At 38.1% G+C, this 19,936-nt stretch overlaps 1 protein-coding gene, 1 long non-coding RNA gene and 1 pseudogene across 2 annotated transcripts; all 3 read right to left on the bottom strand.

Moving 5' to 3' along the window:
• Positions 1-76: 76 nt before the first annotated feature.
• LOC125469349 lies at positions 77-7,727 on the bottom strand (annotated as a pseudogene).
• Positions 6,490-6,773, bottom strand: LOC125469350. The gene is made up of 2 exons (XR_007251682.1): positions 6,615-6,773; positions 6,490-6,556 (listed from the first exon to the last, which is right to left on the bottom strand). It is a non-coding gene; the product is annotated as an uncharacterized LOC125469350 (long non-coding RNA).
• Positions 7,728-14,132: 6,405 nt separating the features above from the next.
• LOC103928863 (protein trichome birefringence-like 23) lies at positions 14,133-17,504 on the bottom strand. Its single transcript, XM_009337965.3, has 3 exons — positions 16,959-17,504; positions 16,331-16,605; positions 14,133-15,423 (listed from the first exon to the last, which is right to left on the bottom strand). The coding sequence occupies exons 1-3, from the start codon at positions 17,308-17,310 to the stop codon at positions 14,650-14,652; spliced, it is 1,401 nt and encodes a 466-aa protein (XP_009336240.2). The 5' UTR covers positions 17,311-17,504; the 3' UTR covers positions 14,133-14,649.
• Positions 17,505-19,936: the final 2,432 nt, after the last annotated feature.

Here is a 19,936-nt window from a genome sequence, read left to right as displayed (position 1 = left end):
TACATGTCATGTAATCAATACAACCTGTTTCAAAATCGTAACGTTCTCGATGACATGTAAGAATTCTCTAATTTGTAGGGCGTTGTTTTGAATTGATTCTATGAAGCCGTTTGGAGTAAAGAAAAAAGATGCATGTCTTGAATTTCAATCATTCAAATATTTCATTCATAATTTGCAAACTCTACGGTATAAAAAAGTCAAATTAGGCCATCAAAGTGACGGGCAATAAACGACTACAACACATCAATTGGCGGAGGAAGATGCGGCAACAACACTTTTGTTATGTTCCCATACCACCTTCTTGTATGCTTCCATTGCTTCAGCTGCCTTTTCATTCCATACCTTTTTCTCTTCTTCCTTCATTTCCTATATAACCCAACAAGTGAAAGAAAAACTAGGATCAGTTTAATTAATTTAGGGTCAAGAAAATGTTACCAAACGCGTCTTTCGAACCCAAATTCAATCTCGTACCTTCCATTTCAATGAAATCATTGCAGTGATGGTGGTGCTGTTAGTCCCTGGTCTCTCCTCCAACAGAGCCTTTCTTGCTTCCTTGCTGCATTATTCAATACGACACCGAAATCAGTTTTTAGTCTCTTTTACAGCAGACATCCTACCATGAAACCGGAAATATTCCCTCCCTACTCTATCGCTCTCATAACGTGACCAACATTTTGCCCTTTAAAGGGTTTCATGTATAAGACATTACAGGACTAGTGAGGAACTTTACCTGAACAAGAGATAAGAGGATGCAGGCTTCTTGGGCTTGTTAGGGTCAGCATTTTCTCTTTTCTTCCTTCTTCTTCTTCTGCTCCTCCTTCGTTCTCTGTTAATTCGTAGAACCCAATCAATAATCAACTAATCATACAAAAGAAACGAAATTAGTAAAAACAATGGAGATCACAGCTTGCTTAGCAAACCTTGATTATGTTTTCAGTCTTCTTCTTCTTCTTAAGCAGCTGCAAGGCTTCATGCTTTTGCAGTTTCATCAGCTCTTCCTCTTCCTTCATCTCCTTGTAAGCCTCCATCTCTTGCATATACTTCTCCTTGTTCTTCCTAGTCATCTCTTCATACGGCAACTTTTGTTCCTCTGTCATGTTTTTCAATTCTTCACCCGTGATCTTTGCAATCTACGAAATAGTCCCAAAATTGACAAGTTAAAAGAGATCAGAATAACTAAATACAGATAGAGATTATTCATGTGGGGATGGTGATTTTCAATTACCTCAGTGACAGTTTTGTTCCCTGCAGCCAGAGCCGGTCACCTGTCGTTTGTGAACAGAAAAAAAGCCGACATTGGGTGCTTAGGTTTCAATGGATCCTTTTCCTTCTTGGATTGTTTGTTCTCCTTTTTGGCTTCTTGCTTGAACTGCATATATTGTTCAAGCAACTCCATAGCCATCTTCTGCTTGTGCTCCTCCTCCAAGGGATGCATTGCTTCAACCTCACGCTTCTCTTTCGCATTCACTTACAGATAAGCTTCTTTTTCAACCTGGTACCTCTCTTCATAAGGCATCTTCTCTTCGGGGCTGACGTTCTTCCACTTGGCCCCCAAAATGTTTGAGACTTCCTTAAAATCTGCCTCAGGGTTCTCCTTCTTGATCTGCATCAAAAACCACAGGCGGATTCGGAAATTGTTTCGCATTTAAATCACCGGACAATCATAGTGTTCTAATCTCTAATTTACCTCAGCCCACTGATCTTTGCACCATAGGATATAAGGAGGAGCTGGCCTTTTCTTCTCAGTGCACCCCTTCTTTTTCTTGTCTTCAACTGGTTGAGCAATTGGGAATGCCTGATGAAAAATAAGTAACCATTATGTCAACTCCATTTCAAGATCATTATTGGAAGAAAGCATGGGTGTATGGTGATGGGTGTATAGTGACAGAAAGCATGGGTGTATGGTGACCTTTACTTTTCCATGTTTTCCTCACCTTTACTTTTCCATGTTTTCTGCTTGTCCTCACCTTTCTTTCGGCTTCTGTTTTCTTTTCCCTTCTTCCGCTCATTTATATGAGCTTTCCTTGTACTTGGTTTTACATAATACAAAAATATAGACATTCAAAATTCAATATGGTATCAGAGCAGTGACCCTAACCGGCCTGTCTCTATGATGTTCTCTTGAGAGATTTGTGAGCTTCTTGTCCTTCAATCATGGCTGAAGAAAGCTTAGTAAATTTGGAAGGAGACGGCTTTCATGCTACTCCACCATCACCACACTCAGATATTGATATCAACCCAAATCAACGTCTTAGTTCTGTCTTGCTAAATGAGTATAACTATCTTCCATGGGAGAGAGCAGTTTCTCTTACTCTGGGAGGACGATCAAAGCTTGGTTATGTTAATGGTGCTATTCCAATGCCTGAGACTACCTCACCGGAGTATGATGCTTGGCTATGCAAAGACTACTCAATTCCATGGATCGTAAGATTGCAGAAATTTTTAGCTATGTTGAATCCTCCATGACTCTTTGGAAAAATCTCAAGGAAATGTATGGAAATCAGAACAATGCGGCTAGAGTGTTTCAGTTAAAGAAGGACATTGCTGGTTTGCAACAGGAAGGGAAGCCATTTGTGCAACATCTTGGAAAGCTGACCACTATGTGGAACGAGCTGAATGTGTATCGACCACACACCATCGACGCTGCTGTGCTAACTAAAAGAGTCGAGGAAGACAAAATATTCCAACTCCTAGCAAGCCTGAGTCCTGAATTCGAAGATCTTCGAAGTTATATCCTCATGAACCCCGACCTGCCTTCTTTTTCAAGTGTGTGTGCCACAATTCAAAGAGAAGAGGTTCGAAGGAAAGTCATGACCTTGGACATGAAGGCAAATATACCAGAAGCTAGGGCTTACTTCTCTAACCAAAAACTTGGTGAGGAGAAAGGCTACAAAGGAAAGAAAACTGGCTTAAAATGTAGCCATTGTGATGCTGGTGGGCACTCAAGAGATCGATGCTGGATTCTTCATCCAGAGTTAAAACCAAAGTTTCCTAGGGATAACAAAGGTGTCTCGAAAGGCTCGTACAACCCTTCTTACAAGGCAAATCATGTTGCCACAACTTCTTCTGATGAAGCACTGAAGTTCACCACTAATCCAGCTGCACTGATCAACGAGTTTGCTATGTTTCTTCACAAGAAACAAGGTCTTGGAGATAGTGAAGGACCACTAAATCAGTGTGACAACAATCAAACTGCACTACTAGGACAATTTGCTGGCTTCCTGGCTGGAAATGAAGGCATGGTACAAAGGGACATCCCAGGGATCTTACACTCCTTCTCAACTGCTCTCAACATTGGTAATGTGCATGATTATTGGATTATAGATTCTGGAGCCACTGATCATATGACTAACAAGTCTACAAACTTGCATAAATTTGAAAAATTTTCTATTCCATCCCAAGTGTCAGTTGCCAATGGAAAAAATGCTATGGTTGTGGGAAAAGGAAAAATACATTTGATCTCAAGTGATGTCGAGTCTGAGGCTCTTTATGTTCCCTCATTCCCTTTTCAACTTTTATCTGTTAGCAAGATCACAAACTCATTAAATTGTCTTGCCATTTTCTCTCCCAAAAATGTGATCTTTCAGGATGTAGTCACCAAGAAGACGATTGGTGAAGGATTTTTCTTAAATGGTCTCTACTATCTTTCCAAGCATATTCAAGTTCCCAAGGTTTTTCAAGTCACTTCAAGCTTAGCTCAAGAACAACAACTTTGGCACCAACGTCTAGCACATCCTTCTGAAAAAGTTCTATCCACCTTGTTCCCAAATATGTGCAAAGTTACAAGTCCTTGTGATGTTTGTCATTTTTCTAAGTTTACTAGATTACCATTTACTTCCTCTTTGTCTAGGGCTAGTAACCCTTTTGAAATTGTGCATTCCGATGTTTGGGGACCAACTATAGAGTCTTTTGATGGATACAAATATTTTGTAACTTTTGTGGATGATTTTACAAGGATTACTTGGTTGTATCTTTTGAAATTTAAAAGTGAAGTGATGGAAGTTTTTCAAGATTTTCATAGACTTGTGGCCACCCAATTTGCTTCAAAAATTCATATTTTACGATCAGATAACGACACAGAATATATGTCTCATAACATGTCACACTACTTGAGCACGCATGGTATATTACACCAAACAAGCTGTGTTGGAACACCTCAACAAAATGGGGTGGCCGAGAGGAAGAATAGAGATCTACTTGAGAAGACTAGAGCTCTTATGTTTCACATGAATGTGCCTAAGAAGTTTTGGTCTCAAGGAGTCCTTACTGCGGCATATCTCATCAATAGATTGCCTAGTAAAGTGTTGAATTTTAAATCACCTTATGAGGTCTTGAAAAATAGAAAGATCAACTTTTCCCATTTGAGAGTCTTTGGGTGTACATGCTTTGTTCACATTCAAACTCAAAATCGTGACAAGCTAGACCCAAGGGCTGCCAAATGTGTCTTTCTAGGTTATTCATCTACCCAAAAAGGTTATAAGTGCTATAATTCAACAACTAGAAAAATGGTTGTTTCAAGGGATGTTAAATTTGAAGAACATGTTCCTTACTTCTCACAATCACTGGATTACTCTAGACAGGGGGAGCATTTGATGGACTTATTTCCTTTTCCATATCCAAACGGAGAAGATGCAACATGCACTCCTAGTGATCATGTGCCGGATGATGTTAACCTTCACTCGGTGGAACATCTTGAAGATGAAAACCCTTCCTCATCAGAGATTCACACTGCACCCTCCAGTGATCCTTCCAACCATGATGTTGTTCAAATACCTGTAGTTCAATCTCCTACAGTTCGTCGCAATCCTGCACGAGAGAGGAAACTTCCATCCAAGTTGCATGATTATGTGACCTACACTGCCAGGTATCCTGTGACTGATGTTATTGATTATAGCAAAGTCTCATCTTCATTTGCTACATTCCTAAGTGCCATTAATGAAGCTCGAGAACCTCAAAGTTTTCAAGAAGCCAATCTTCACAGTGAGTGGAGAAATGCTATGGCAGAGGAGCTTCAAGCCCTCCATGAAAATAACACATGGACTATAGTGAAACTTCCAAAAGGAAAGAAGGCAGTGGGGAGTCGTTGGGTGTACAAAACTAAGTTTCATTCAGATGGCATAATCAAAAGGAATAAGGCTCGCTTGGTTGCTCGAGGTTTTACACAAACCTATGGCGTCGATTATAAAGAGACATTTGCTCCGGTGGCAAAAATGAACACTGTTAGAGTATTGTTGTCGGTTGCAATTAACAATGCATGGCCTCTCTTTCAAATGGATGTTAAAAATGCTTTCCTGCATGGTGAACTTGAAGAAGAGGTTTACATGAAGCTACCCCCAGGTCATCCTCAATCAAATAATCCAGAAATGGTGTGCAAACTCCATAAATCCATTTATGGTCTCAAGCAAAGTCCACGTGCATGGTATGCCAAGCTCAGTCATGTTCTGGAAAGGGTGGGTTTTTGTCGAAGTATTGCGGATTCTTCCCTATTTGTTCGTTCCAGCTTAGTGGGTAAACTAGTTGTGCTCATTTATGTTGATGATTTAATTGTGACAGGTGATAATATGTCAGAGATTAATGCTCTTAAACAGTATCTCAACAACAAGTTTGCTATCAAGGATCTTGGCACTCTCAAATACTTTCTGGGCATCGAGATGGCACACTCTCACAAGGGTTTCTTCCTCAACCAACGCAAGTATGTCATGGATCTTTTTCACGAAGCAAAAATGACAGATTGCAAGCCTGCTCGTACCCCCTTGGATAGCAACTTGAAGCTAAAAACTCACGGTGATCCAGTTCCCAATTTAAGTTACTATCAAAGAATGGTTGGCAAACTCATTTATCTGACTATCACACGTCCTGATATATCATATACTGTCAGCATTGTTAGCCAGTTTATGCACTCTCCAAGCATGGATCATTTGAAGATTGTTCATCGTGTGTTACGTTATCTTAAGGGTTCCATTGGTAGAGGAATTCTTATGCGCAACAATAGTCACACTCAGATCTCAGGCTATACCGATGCTGACTGGGCAGGCAATTCTCTCGATCGCAAGTCTACCACTGGGTTTTGTACGTTTGTGGGAGGCAACCTAGTTACCTGGAAAAGCAAGAAACAAAGTGTTGTTGCACGCTCTAGTGCAGAGGCAGAGTATCGTGCTATGGCGTCCACTGTTTGTGAACTTATTTGGCTCAAAAGCCTTCTGTTGACTTTAGGTTTTCCTCATCAACAACCCATGTCCCTACACTGTGATAATCAGGCTGCGATGCACATTGCATCGAATCCTGTATTCCATGAGCGAACTAAACATATTGAAGTTGATTGTCACTACGTTAGAAATCAAGTTCAGTCCAAGGTGATCGACACTCACTACACGCGCAATCATGATCAACTTGCGGATATTTTCACAAAAGGATTACCCTCTGCTGATTTTCAACGTCTTTTGTTCAAGCTTGGATCAATTAATCCCTTTGATCCAGCTTGAGGGGGAGTATTGGAAGAAAGCATGGGTGTATGGTGATGGGTGTATAGTGACAGAAAGCATGGGTGTATGGTGACCTTTACTTTTCCATGTTTTCTGGGTGTATAGTGACAGAAAGCATGGGTGTATGGTGACCTTTACTTTTCCATGTTTTCCTCACCTTTACTTTTCCATGTTTTCTGCTTGTCCTCACCTTTCTTTCGGCTTCTGTTTTCTTTTCCCTTCTTCCGCTCATTTATATGAGCTTTCCTTGTACTTGGTTTTACATAATACAAAAATATAGACATTCAAAATTCAATAATCATCGAATCGATTAGATCAAACACCTAATAACCACACATCAAGAACCCTAACCACGTTTTCTCCCAATTTCCTAGTAATCAAACAAGATAGAAACCCCAAAGCAAGATTCCCCCAGCCAACTTTCATCTGAACCCTAAAACCTAATCAAGAATCATCAACTTAATGTACAAACAATCAGCCAGATCCCAATGCAGCAAAACAAATTCCAGGAAAGGAGATCGAGAAAAGAAACACTAGGAGATCATAAATCCCCATGAAATTTTTTCCAATTTTTCACAATTAATATATAATCAAACAAATTTACAACAACAACAATAACTAAGTCTTATCCCACTAAGTGGGTCGGCTGTATAAATCACCTACCCAAATTTCTGATCCACAATACATTTTCTCAGCAACCAAATAGAGGATTATGCAACAGAAGAAGAAATAAAGACGCAAATGAAGAAACGAAAGGGGATCGAGAAAACAAACCATGGTTGGTTTGAACTCCTTGAGCTTCTGCAGCTGCTTCAACTCCATCTGAAGCTTGTCATGCTTTCGGCCCTTCGTTTCGAGCTCTTCCACCTTAGTCTTCAAGATTTCGTCCTTCTCCTTCAGGAGCTCTTCGGTTTTCTCCTTCTCCAGCCTCATCGCCTGAAGTTTCTCTTGCATTTCTTTGAGTTTCTTCTCGGATGACGAATGTTGGGTCTGCTTCTGCTTGGCCTGCTGTTTGAGAGCCCCAGCTTTCACCGACTTCTTGGGGGAGGTGCGAGGCTGAGAGAGGCTGTCGTGGTTCTCCTTCGCTGGGTTGGAGTCCGATGGTATTTGGATCGGGCTCGGTGCGGCGTCCGAGACCTTTCCGGCAACAATATTGGCTTCGTTTCTAGATTTTTTGTCCGTCAATGCTCTTCGGCTGGCTTTTGGCTTCCTGTTGGGCATTTCGGCAATTGCAATGTCAGCCATGGCAGAGAGAGAGAGAGTGGAGGTTGGATGGAGGGGTTGTTTATAAGGAGGGGCAACCCCAACGGTAAGATTTTCAAATTCAAATTATTAAATTTTTTTTTTTTTTTTGTCGAATTCAAATTAATTTTCTTGATTGAATAGTTGTTCGACGTCCGGTAGTTAGCCTTTTTACCGTTGGTAGAAGGCGGGTACAAGTTCCTACCATTTTTTGTTAAAGCGAAAAAGAATTTCATTGATCGAACAAACACATACAATTAACGTTACATCAAGGTGTCAAATGAACATAATTTTTTAATAAATTTTTTTTGATCTGGAGATAAATCTACACAATTTCACGAATAAAGAAAACCTTTACATGGCTACCATAACATAATGAGAACCATAAGCCCGGTGTAGGTCTGCCACAAAGACGGTAGATGTAACAGACCTAGCACTGGAGCCGCCAATCACAACACATAAAGAACCATAAGTCACCGATATAAATCCACCACAAAAACGGCAGACATAATAGACCTATCACTAGAGCCACAAAAGCCATCACAAGAACAAAGCCACAAATGACTCGTCAAAGTGCTAAAACACAGCTTGCTAAGCACAACAAAACAACAGAAAATGAAAAATTACCTAATCCTCAACCAACAAGTCTTCATGGTGAGGAAAAAATTGATTCTAGAGAGATTTATAGCAGCCGTGTGAGGAGGAACCGATGTAGATTAGGCCAAGTAAGGTAGCTTAGTCACAGTCGGTGAAGTAGCACACAACTACGATGGAAAACGAGTAGTGGGAGGTGGATCTGACCCACAACAACCATAATCCTAACCCAAATCACAAATAATGACCAAAATCAAAGTGCATATCTGGGATTTAGGAAGAAACTCCAACAAACGTCTGAGGGTTGTCAACAAAAACGGTGGGAAAAGAAGGGGCATTGGGCATCCCAGGAATCGGTGAAAAAGAATAAGAGAATGAATGATGGGGGCAGGCAGAGTCGCGAGAGAGATGGTGGTAGAGGGAAAAAAATTGTGAAAAGGTTTGCTGGTCAAGGAAGGAGAAAGAGAGACAGAAGAACAGTGTGGGTACATGATGAAATTGAAGGAGGAGAAGAGATGATGAGGAGAGGGTAAGAAAAAAAGGTGGAGGGGGTGTCATTGACCCTAAGTCGGAGCAAGGAGCTCGCAGCAGTGGTGCCAAATCTGGGGTTTTAGTAGGTAGGTGAGAGAATAAGGGTCTGAGTGGTTGTATTAGTTTTAGAGATGAATTACATTTTGCACCATTTAAGTTTGGGACCATTTGCAACTTCATAGATCATGTATAAACATTGCAATGTCATAAAAAAAAAAAACTTGTGTTTTAGTTGCAATTTCTTACATTAGTTAGACAATCTGTTAAATTACTCGTTGAGTGATAACGTGGTAATAATAAGTTCTACATTTGTGCTGACGTAACTATCAAACTTGTGACACAAGCCAAACAACTAATAAAAAAATCAATTTTTTATAATTAAAAACTTAGAAAATAGAAAAGGCAAAAAAGGAAAATTCCTAAACCCTCCCCAGTCCCACGCCTCACCGTACTTCCTCTCCCTTATCCCACCATCACCACCTTCATCCCTTTCCTCAACCACGTTGACCTGACCCAACAAAGCAACATTATCCAACATAAAACAAACCAAGATTATAACTTTCTGTACTCAACTGAAAGAAAGTTCAATTCCCAGCAAGTCCAATACTATCACACCTAGGCTCACCCTTTTGCATTTCAAATCCCACTCAATGAGTCTCTTTGCTTAATTATTGTTTGGCAAAGTGAGGGGGGTGGAGGGGAAATATTGGTCTAGAATTCTACTAGTTTTACCCCTCCTTGATTCCACATATCATATTTTATGGATTTCTAGAATTCTACTAGTTTTACTCTTGTGTTAAATTTGAATAACCATACATTCTGTCTCAAATTCAATTTTGTTTGTATCATTCAATTGCTTATGTGTAGAAGTTCGAAAAGATCATGTCTTTCTCTTCTGCCGGCTTTTAAAGTTGTTTTTCTCCATGTAAGTTTGTAAGACTAAAAGCACATCACATTTGCATAATCTGAAGTCAGGTGCATTCTGTCTAAAAAAAACCTCTATAGTTTAAGGGTAAAAGAAGATAAATTGGAACAATTCAAAAGAGTTTGAACTCCATCAATCTTACCCATCTTCATTTGGAATTCAACGCCTAAAAAAAACCAAAAGGAATTTCAAAAACATTGCAAAATCAATGCGAGCCCAGGCATTGCGGAACTGCCTTTTTGCTTCTGGTGGAAGAACACCGTGTCTTAGAACCAAGAAAAAAAGAGGATATTTTAAGCCATCTCATAAGGGGAGGGGGGGAGGGTGAATAAAATCTGCACCTCACGTGGAGAAGAAGTGAGGTTGTTGAAATTGGAGGTCCAGTCCTGTTCGAACTTGGAAGCCTTAAAGTCACATAAAAATAATAATAAAGCTTGATGTCGGTTGAAAGTTCAAAAGAAATATATATATATATATATATATATATATATATATATATATATATATATATAAATATATAAAATAAAAAAACAAAGTGGGGAAGAAATTAGAAGTTTGCTGCAAACGAAGTTCTCAAATTAATTGGGAATGTCGCTTGCGCGGGACCCTTAAAGAAAATGCATCAGAAGAAGTTATGTTGATCAACCTTTCCCAAACCATGTGGGATGGTGAGAAACTCTTAAAAATGCCCATCACTAAATGAACAGGCATGATCATTCACTTGTGCCCAATTACAAGCGTACCAGAGGAAGGTGTAGACAAAAAAGTATGGTAAATTAAATCCCACCATGGAAAACAATTCTACAGAAAGAGAGGCTCAATACATTGATCCAAACTCACTTTTTCAAGTTTGATTGATTTTTTATCAAAAAATGTCCATCAAATTTTATCCAATGGCACGAAGTCTGGACAAAATCTCAAATGGCACGAAGCCGTATCAAGTGTCAAAGCGCACGAAGCCGTAACAAGACTTAAATGGAACGAAACCACGACAAATGTCAAGGGGCACAAAGCCGCACCAAGATTCAAATGGCACAAAGCCACATTGTGCTCCAATGGCTCAAAGTCCTCACCCGCATGAGCTAAAACTGCACAAGGCATCAAATCCAAACAAATACCAAATACCAAGGACCTACGAGTGACTTGATCCCTCAACGAAGGTACGTAGGCAATCTAGGGCTCTACCTAGATGCAGTCACAAAATCAAATAAACACTCAAATCCTCAAGTTACGATTTATTCATATTAGAATCAAAGGGTATTCCTTTCCCAAAAGAAAGGTTGTAATTCATAGGTGCGTAGCCTAGAACGGGTCAAACTCAAATTAATAAAACCCTCTTCGAAAAAATGAACAAGGTTGAAATTGTGTTGAGTGAATTATTTGTTTACATATTTTGTACAATTTTTGCTCAACAAACACGGTTTAGAAAAGCAAGGATGAAAAGCACTAGGATTTAACCATTACCATTACCAATCAGACGTAATTCTACCAATTACTTATGAGTTTAACACATGCAAACTTTGAAGGTTAGGTTTTTCTAATGCATATTCTACTTGTGGCATTCAAGCTAGAATGTACATCATTCATGCAATCCGTCTGTGGTATTCATATCAAATCTAAATATGCAAGGCTCATTAGTTTTGTGAAAACCCTTTAAAAAACCATGCAATACTTAAGAGCATAGCATTCGCCTTAAGTGAACTTACAATTATCATTCACAAGAAGCATTAATTAATTTCAGGGTGGCACTTTAACAGAAATTGCATGCGATTACTTGTTTAAATATCCTAATGGTAATCAAGGATTAAGACATATGCATAGTTTAAACGCGTAATTAATAATTCCCAGCGTGCATGTATAACATCATAAGCGAACTGAAAAGAAACTACTTGTTCATACTAGCAAAGATAATTAATTACGCATAAGCCTAATTGAAAAGCAAAATATTATTAGAAAAAAATATGAATCCTAAGTCACCATACAAATAGACTAATAAATATGAATCCTACCTAAAATAGGTCTCTGAAAAAATCTAGAAAACCCAATTAAAATAATAAACTAGGAAACAAAATCCTATTCAAATCGGGTAATATGGTCAGCTAAAGATTCCCCACGTTTTGTGACCAAATAAACTCCAAATCAGATCTGCAAGGTGGTGTTGGAAAAATAAAATGTCCATTACAATTTTGCAGAATGAACTTTCGCCCCAAAAAAAAAAAAAAAAAAAAAAAAAACAGTTATCTACAATGGCTTATAGCTCAAATAAGCCCAATGTCAAACTGACAGCATTGCGCGATCAACCTTCTTTTATTCATGATCAAACGACTTAGAAATAAATGTGAAATTTTGATACAATCATCTTAAAAGACTTACGAACCCACTCCAATTAGAATTACTCCACAATTCCTTCGTTTCATCACTTTTTGCCTAAAGTAAATTCACATGTCCTACAATTGAAATATAGAGAGCAAGGTATCAAAATTCTATCAAAATAACAAGTAAATTATAACTAAGATTAGAATAAAAATATAGATTAATATCGATTCATCACTGCACTACCAACAACACCACGTGCAAAAACTCTGATTTTAATAACAAAAATGGGTTTTTCCTGATTTTGTGAATTAGAGTGTAACAATTAAAGCTTGCCTAGTAGAACGTAGAAGATGACGATCCAATAGTGAAGGAGATGGAATCTGGAAGCCATGGCCCTGGTTTTAAGTAGGTTCGGTGGTGTCGAGGAACTAGAAGGAAACGGCAAGATTCTGCAGAGAAGGAGATGGGTGGTCATGGGGTGCAATGGTGGTGAACTGCGTTGAGTTGGAATAGGCAGGGATGGTTAGGCCTCCACAACAACCGCGCTCGCCTCTGAAATGGTTTAGCCAGAGCCCAAAAAAAATTATGAGGACAAATTTGTTCTCTTTTGCCATGTGGAACAAATCTAACAACCATGTCATAAAAAAGGGAATAGGATCCTTTTCGGATTCACTTTGTGGGGATTCTAGGGACCCCCACATCCTAATCGTTCATCTTATATCGTGCGGTCAGTTTTTGTCAGGTACTATTTGTGTTTAATTTAAAAATAAAAAAAGTTAAATAATTTCTAACCGCACGATACACAATAAATGGCTAAAATATGAGGATTCCTAGGATCCCCACAATTTGGATGCAAATGAGATCCAAATCTATAGAAAAGAATCCCACATTGTCCATGTCGTCACTTCATGGTCAATTTAACGGATTGTCAACAGATGTATGAAATTAGAGTGTAACAATTAAAGGTTGCCCAGTAGAAGGAGAGATTTTTCAGTGTAACCGACATTTGAGGTGGTACATCACGTCTCACTATACAAATAGTGAGATATGTGTGTTAAAAAGTTAATAACTTAAAAAAAAAAAAAAAAAATTTCCACCACTTACATAAAAATACGTGGTGTACCACTCGTGATCATGTCACAAGAAAAAAATTTCTCCAATGGAAGGCAGAAGATGACGATCCAGTAGTGATGGAGATGAAATTTGGAAGCCATGGCCTCCAGTTTTAAGTAGGTTCGATGGTGTCGAGGATCTGGAAGAAGACGACAATATTCTGCAGAGAAGGAGAGGGGTGGTTGCAAGTGTAAGGGTGGTAGTCGGTGTTAAGTCGGAGTAGGCAGAAGCCTATTAGGCTTCTGCAACTACCGCGCTTGCATCTAAAATGTTTTGGTAAGAACCCAAAAAAAATTATGAGGACAAATTTTTATTATCTTTTTTGCCATGTGGAACAAGTTTAACAATCACGTCATAAAAATTAAAGATCCTACATTGTCCACATTGTTACTTTAAGGCCAATTTAATGGATTGTATAACGGATATATGAAATTACAACTAAAACACAAGTTTTTGCATGACATTGCAATGTTTTAAAAATATTGTATTAAGTAGCAATTTGACCCAAACTAAAGGGTGCAAAATGTAATTTACTCTAGTTTTGGTTTTATGGTAAAATTCTCTGAACTACAAAAAATGTCATTTCGAATTATTGATTATAAGAATTTTTGTAGCATGCGGCGTCAAATTCACAATCCAATATTTTTATATGCAAGTATCAAAATAGAAAAGATTACACTGCAACGTATTAGTTTTAATTTTAAAGTAAAATTCTATGAATGACAGATTGTTAATCTAAACTGCTAAAAAATTCTATGAACGACAAACTGTTAATCTAAACTGCTGATTAAAAAATATGACACCTTAATGTCCCATACAAATGAATTTAGATTATTGTAGCCAAAGTCTCTGAATAGTTACAAAATAATCAGTATTGAACCATGTTTGTAATTGTTCCCCATGAGAATGTATTTGGATAATTTGCAAGCTTTGCATAAAAAATTGTATGATCCTTCATATTTATTGCAGATAAAGTACCATATGACTTGTTTTAGGGAAATAACAATGAAATTAAATTAGAAGAAGAAAAAAAAAAAACAGGTTTCTGAAACAAGATTATAAAGTTACAAGTTTATAGAATATAATAATGACCTAGGTTGCGGCTGTGCTCGATGGAGGGTGTGCAGGTAACTGCTCTCTATTGGTAGATCTTTAAGCCCCCACACGGTAGATGATGATCTGTTTGCAGTGTTCTTTTCTTTGTAACTACAGATGAGGATCTAGATGACAGGTCAGTGGACAGTAGACACTGGTAAAGATGCAGTCGTGGCAAAGATGAACCGGTTCATCCGGAGAAGAATGAAGAATTGTGATATACGCAAGGCAGGAATGGAATTTACGATTCATCTGAAACTTCTGCAAAAAACTTTACCAGGATCCATTATATGCTCTCTCATGATCTAGAAGGGAAAATAAGAATTCCGGCAGCGAAGTAGGCTGATTTTCTTAGCCATTTACTATCATCTCCATTAATATATCATTCCAAGATTCTATAGGTCCTGGTAAGCACCAATGCAAACAATCAGTCTGAAGCTTCGCGTCTTTGCCTTGTTCAAATGGATGATACTTTCTATATGGACCTGGATGTCCATCAGGCCTCAACAAAGAAAGTTGGAAAAGGTCAAGGAGTTTGAGATTCACCCCATGTTTAGAAGCTTCTGCAGCTGCCTTCTGAAACTCCTCTAGTTCAATGTTACGCAGAATCTTATTTACTTCCTTCACTTCAACCTCACCTTCTTTAGCTGGGGCCGTTCTGTTGCAATTTCCCCCAGTATTCCACTCCCCGCCCTCAAAGTGATCAGGCGTGGATGTTCTAAAAAAGATTGTGCCCTTGTAATCTGACTTTACTATAAAGTTCATCACAAAGCTCAGGGCTTTGCGATAAGAAAAATCAAACCCCAACTCTGTCAGATTCCTTTTAGGACAGTAATGGCATCCCAGAACTTCATTGCCCTCGTAGTAGATTGCAGTTTTGAGAAACCATTTCCCTGTTGAAATTACCATGTAGTCCCAACCATGGTACTCATCCACCCATTTCTTATCAAGCTTGTCAAGATGCAGCTCAACTTCAGATGATGCCACACCATCAAAGTCTTCAAAAATAGCAGCTTCGACAAGGTATGGGGACCAAACAACTGCGACGCTAAAATTGTAAGACGGGAAGTGCCATCTTCTGGACCTGTAATCCTTGTCATGGTACACTTGGACGGCTTGTTCAACCTGAAGGGCAATGTTTCAATCAAATTTGAAACAACCTCTTAAAAGAAGTTAAATTCTAGGCTTAAACGGTATAATAAGCAACCATTTATTCTATCAACCCAGAATCTCAAACATTAAAGATGGCATGATGTAAACAGATGAACCATGGACCAAAATTCCAGAGACAAAAGTAAGAAATAAATCTACACTTATTTTTTTACAGCTATAGTGGAAACTATATGCGTGCGGGTGTGCACGCACAGACAGGGATAGAGGGTTGGAAAACAACTTTATACCACCTCAATTAACTTTTCTAGATAAAACAATTTCACTGGCAAATATTTGTATACCATGGCCCTATATCTGTATATGTTTATATTTCCCTTCTATACTTCATGTTGTGGGGTTGCTCAACCCCAATGAAGGCACAATGACTGGTGCAGCTATAAAGTGGGTAAGCTGGGAAAAGTGCAAAATCAAAATATTATGGAAGTTCTAGTGAACTGAGAACAACAGATGAGCGAACACTAGCTATAATGCTTAAAGAAGTTCTTCACAAGTTATTTGAAACTTTATCAGAATTAGTCCCAAACATTCTCAAGGGGATCAGAAACTAAAGGTTTGTTTATGATCAAAAGTTATTGACCTTGATCTATGATGAACTAACTTGACTTTAGATGATAGCTTATTCAAGTTCAGTAGAAGAGGCAGGCAAACCCTGAAAATGTGTTACTTGAAGATAGGAAGGGTAGCAAGGGAAGTATCTGACTGAAATAAACACATTCTCCACATCCTAACACGTTAAGCTTCTAGGAGAAATGGAGGCTTTAGCATTTAGGATATGGAGGGTTATTTTCTTTTTTGTGTTTCCACACTAAACCTTCTGTTCATTTATCCAAAGCCAACATTTAAGAATTTTAATACATACTGTTGAGAGCATGCACAGCAACGACTGGATATGGTTGCGAGATATCGAATCACCAATCAACGCCCATGATTTATTCCTCATCATTTCAAGGAATCTCCCTGGATCAAATTTTGGTATATCACAGTATCGTGGCTTCCACTTCCAGTACAGATACCCTGTATCAGGCCGTCCATTCCTTATGCAATTCTGAGGGTTTTCAATCGTGGGGCAGCTCTCATTGTAAGCTGCACCCGAAGTACTTGGAATCCAATCCCCAATGAAAATATCACACTTTCCTGCACAGGTGCGCAAACTTTATTTCCATTGAAAACTCACTCACTCAATGCAATTACAATTGAATTTACTATCTGAAATGACAGATTCCAGGAAGAGTAAAAGGGGCATTCAACTAATAGTATCAAAATAATTAGCGGAATAACAGAACATTAACCGAAATGATACCAAGAAAGAAAAACTATACTTCGAAAACCATCAAAAATTCCCAAGCTGCAGATCTCAAGTAAACTAAATTTCAATCATACAGAAAAACTTTCCAATAACAGCAATTCTCTCCAAACTAAATTCTCATGCATACAATACAAAAATAGAAAAACCAACAAGAACCCATTAAAGAGAATCCAAGTATTACCATTTGATGGAGCTATCTGGTCCTGATCACCATCTTCTGGAACTAGCCCAGATATTGGCGGCTCTGAATCCACAGTTTTCTCAGGAAAATGGGTTTCTTTCTCGGGAAATTGTGTTTCTTTTCCAGGAAAAGGTATCTCATCGTGATCTTCGTTTTGTGGAAACTGCACAGCAATTGGCTGCTCTGAATCCGCAGTTTTCTCAGGAAAAGGGGCTTCTAATTTGGGCGAGAACCTATTGGAGGTGGAGAGAAGGAGACGAAAAGCAAGACCCATCAGAAGAATTGCAACTCCAAACTTCACTACCAAATGCTTGTGCTTGTGATTGAACCAGTGCATCCAATTTAGCTTCATTGCATTCACTGCTTGCTTGTTGCTCTCTCTCCCCCTCTCTCTCAATGTAGTGGGTGAATGATCGTTTGATTGGGACTAGAAACAGATTAAAACTTTTGAGATGTAAGATTGGATTTTGGATCGAAGAGGGGTTTTCTTGTGGTGTGGTTTTAGGATTTTTTGGCTGCTTTGGAGACTCGTTAGTTCAGTGTGGACTCTAGTAATATTATTTTGGTTTAAGTGGGAGTGGGAAAGGAATCTCTCTTTAAATCCCTTCCACCAAATTCACCAAATTCTTAAATTTGGGTCTTTGAAATTTGATTTAACTGTTAAAATTATTATAACTTTTAAAATGTCTCCTGTTTGTAGCCGTCTGATCAAATTTCAAGGGTCCGAATTTGGAAATTGGGTGGATTTTGTGGATGGGATTCGGAGAGGATCCCTTTTCGTGGGAGTGAAGATAAAGTGAGTAAACCATGAGCTGGTGATCCAGTGGTCATGGGCGTAAAGATAAAGTGAGTAAACATGAGTTAGTGATCCAATGGTAAAGATGTCACACCTAAATCCGAAAATAAGGATGATAATTGAAAGAGGGCATGAATAGTATCTTAGTAAAAAAAATTGTAATATTACAACAAAAGTATGATGAAACCAGAGCCATCTAAAATTTCATTTAGATCTGTTTATTTAATACATCTTGAGTTTAAAGAGTTAAACTCTTACAACACACTCTTAAGATACTAAGACACTTTATTCTAAGTACAACTAGGAACCAACACATATATGATATGGCTATTCATTTAGAGATGAATCATCATCCTGTTCCACAATACCGGTACCTGCAATAGCTAATAGGGTGTGAGCATTTCATGCCCAGTATGAACCATATACCCCTCAAGTTCATTTATCACAGTTAATCAAAGTGTTATGCATCAAACAATACGGTAAAATACAAATGATATGACAAAGAAGTACCCATGAACTCACTCCCTTCTAATCCTGCTAACCTATATTTATGGCATCCAAACTTGCACATCCCATACCATGCTTATACCACTTGGTTTCGAACACCATAGAATATAAGTTAACTCCCATTCCTCCTTTAACCCCAAATTTTATTAGTAGTTTTAGTTTCATTAATATAGGTCATTCCCCCGAAGCCCAACTATATGTTCAAGCCCTTCCCCCGACGCTTGAACATATAAAGTTTAACCAAAACTTTACACAACCTAACACTTGACTCTGTATCATGTAATGCAATCTGAGCATTTCAATTTCACAAATACAATTGTAAACCTCAACATATTTAATCCAGCAACTCTACATAGCTCAACCATTCATCAAAACACAATAACATTTAACATAGTCGATATATAAATTACACCAGAGAGGAAACTATCAACCCATAACACAACCATGACAATCAAATGATTCAATTTCATACAAGCATTTTATTACTACTGTATTAGGTATAATTACTAATATCACAAAGATTAAACATGATATAGACCTATCATCAGGAAATAGAGTCCTTACCTCGTGTCTAGCTAACTTGAATACCTTTCTAAGCCTCTGAAGTGTCCGGAGTCACTCCCAGGCCTAAAATCATATAAATAATAATAAAAGTTAGTATAAAACTGAAATGAAAATTCAATTTCAGCCTATCAAATGTTTACCCAAATATACCCTTCTGTCACAATCTCGTGATGAACCAAGTTTAAGTCCCCATATTGTGACCACATTTTCATCCCTCAAAACTCCATGGGAAAATGATGAAATTACTTGGATTTTAAAGCTTAACAAACCTAGTTTCTAATCTAATAAGAGTTTCTCAAAACGGATTTAAGAGGAGAAAATAATCAAGCTCCAGAATTAATTTCACAAATAGTTTTTCTGCAAAGAATCTGCAGATTTCCAAATTCTTTTCACATTTTCAAATCATATTTTTCCATAGAAGATCTTAACCAAAATTGATGAAATAAATTGGGTTTTGTTCCTTGTCATGTCTAATTTCAAATATATAAGAAGACTTTTTAAAAATGTGTAATGGATTCAGGGAAAACAAGAGCCAAAGTGAGGCTTACAAACTGTAGTTTTCTAGAAATCAAAGTTGCAGTGGTAAGAAAATAGAAAATTAACTAATTTGAGCTAACCTTTTCTACCAATTGAAGAGCACAACAGGCACACTCTTTGCTCCCTTCTTTCCGTTTTCCTACTTTTCCCTCTCCAAAATCTCTCGCTTTCCTCTAGTTTTTCAGTGAGAGTTAGAAATACTCTCTAACCCCATCACTACATCTCTGTTTTAGAATGCTTACTCACCCCTGTAGACTACCCACATCACCCCAAAATTTATGAACAAAATCAGATTATCTTGGTTCCCCACCATGTGATGGTTGGGAAGAAGAGGAAAAGTTTGTGATGTCTACAAGTATATCTCATCCTTTGTCTGTTTTTATTTATTTATTTTTATTTAATATTTAAAAGCTAAAATAATTTTACTCCTATAATTTACACACACACACACACACACACACATATATATATATATATATATATTCCAAGTGTTGCAAAAGGTTGGATTGCGAGGCTTCTTTCCAATTAAAAATTGGAGGTCTCGAGTTTGAAACCGGCTGCTAGTGTGGAAGCC

The sequence above is a fragment of a genome, unplaced genomic scaffold, assembly GCF_019419815.1.
Source record: "Pyrus x bretschneideri cultivar Hongxiangsu unplaced genomic scaffold, Pyrus_bretschneideri_v1 Contig42, whole genome shotgun sequence".
NCBI lineage: Eukaryota > Viridiplantae > Streptophyta > Magnoliopsida > Rosales > Rosaceae > Pyrus > Pyrus x bretschneideri.
The sequence above is the reverse complement of the archived record's forward strand: the minus strand, read 5'-3'. Positions and strand labels throughout refer to the sequence as shown.

Coding starts and splice junctions, on each gene's coding strand:
- LOC103928863 (XM_009337965.3), bottom strand. CDS start 17,310: ATGAAGCTAAATTGGATGCACTGGTTCAATCACAAGCACAAGCATTTG. Junction 16,606..16,958: donor CCAGATAGCTCCATCAAATG/GTAATACTTGGA, acceptor GCACCTGTGCAG/GAAAGTGTGATATTTTCATT. Junction 15,424..16,330: donor TGCTGTGCATGCTCTCAACA/GTATGTATTAAA, acceptor ATTGCCCTTCAG/GTTGAACAAGCCGTCCAAGT.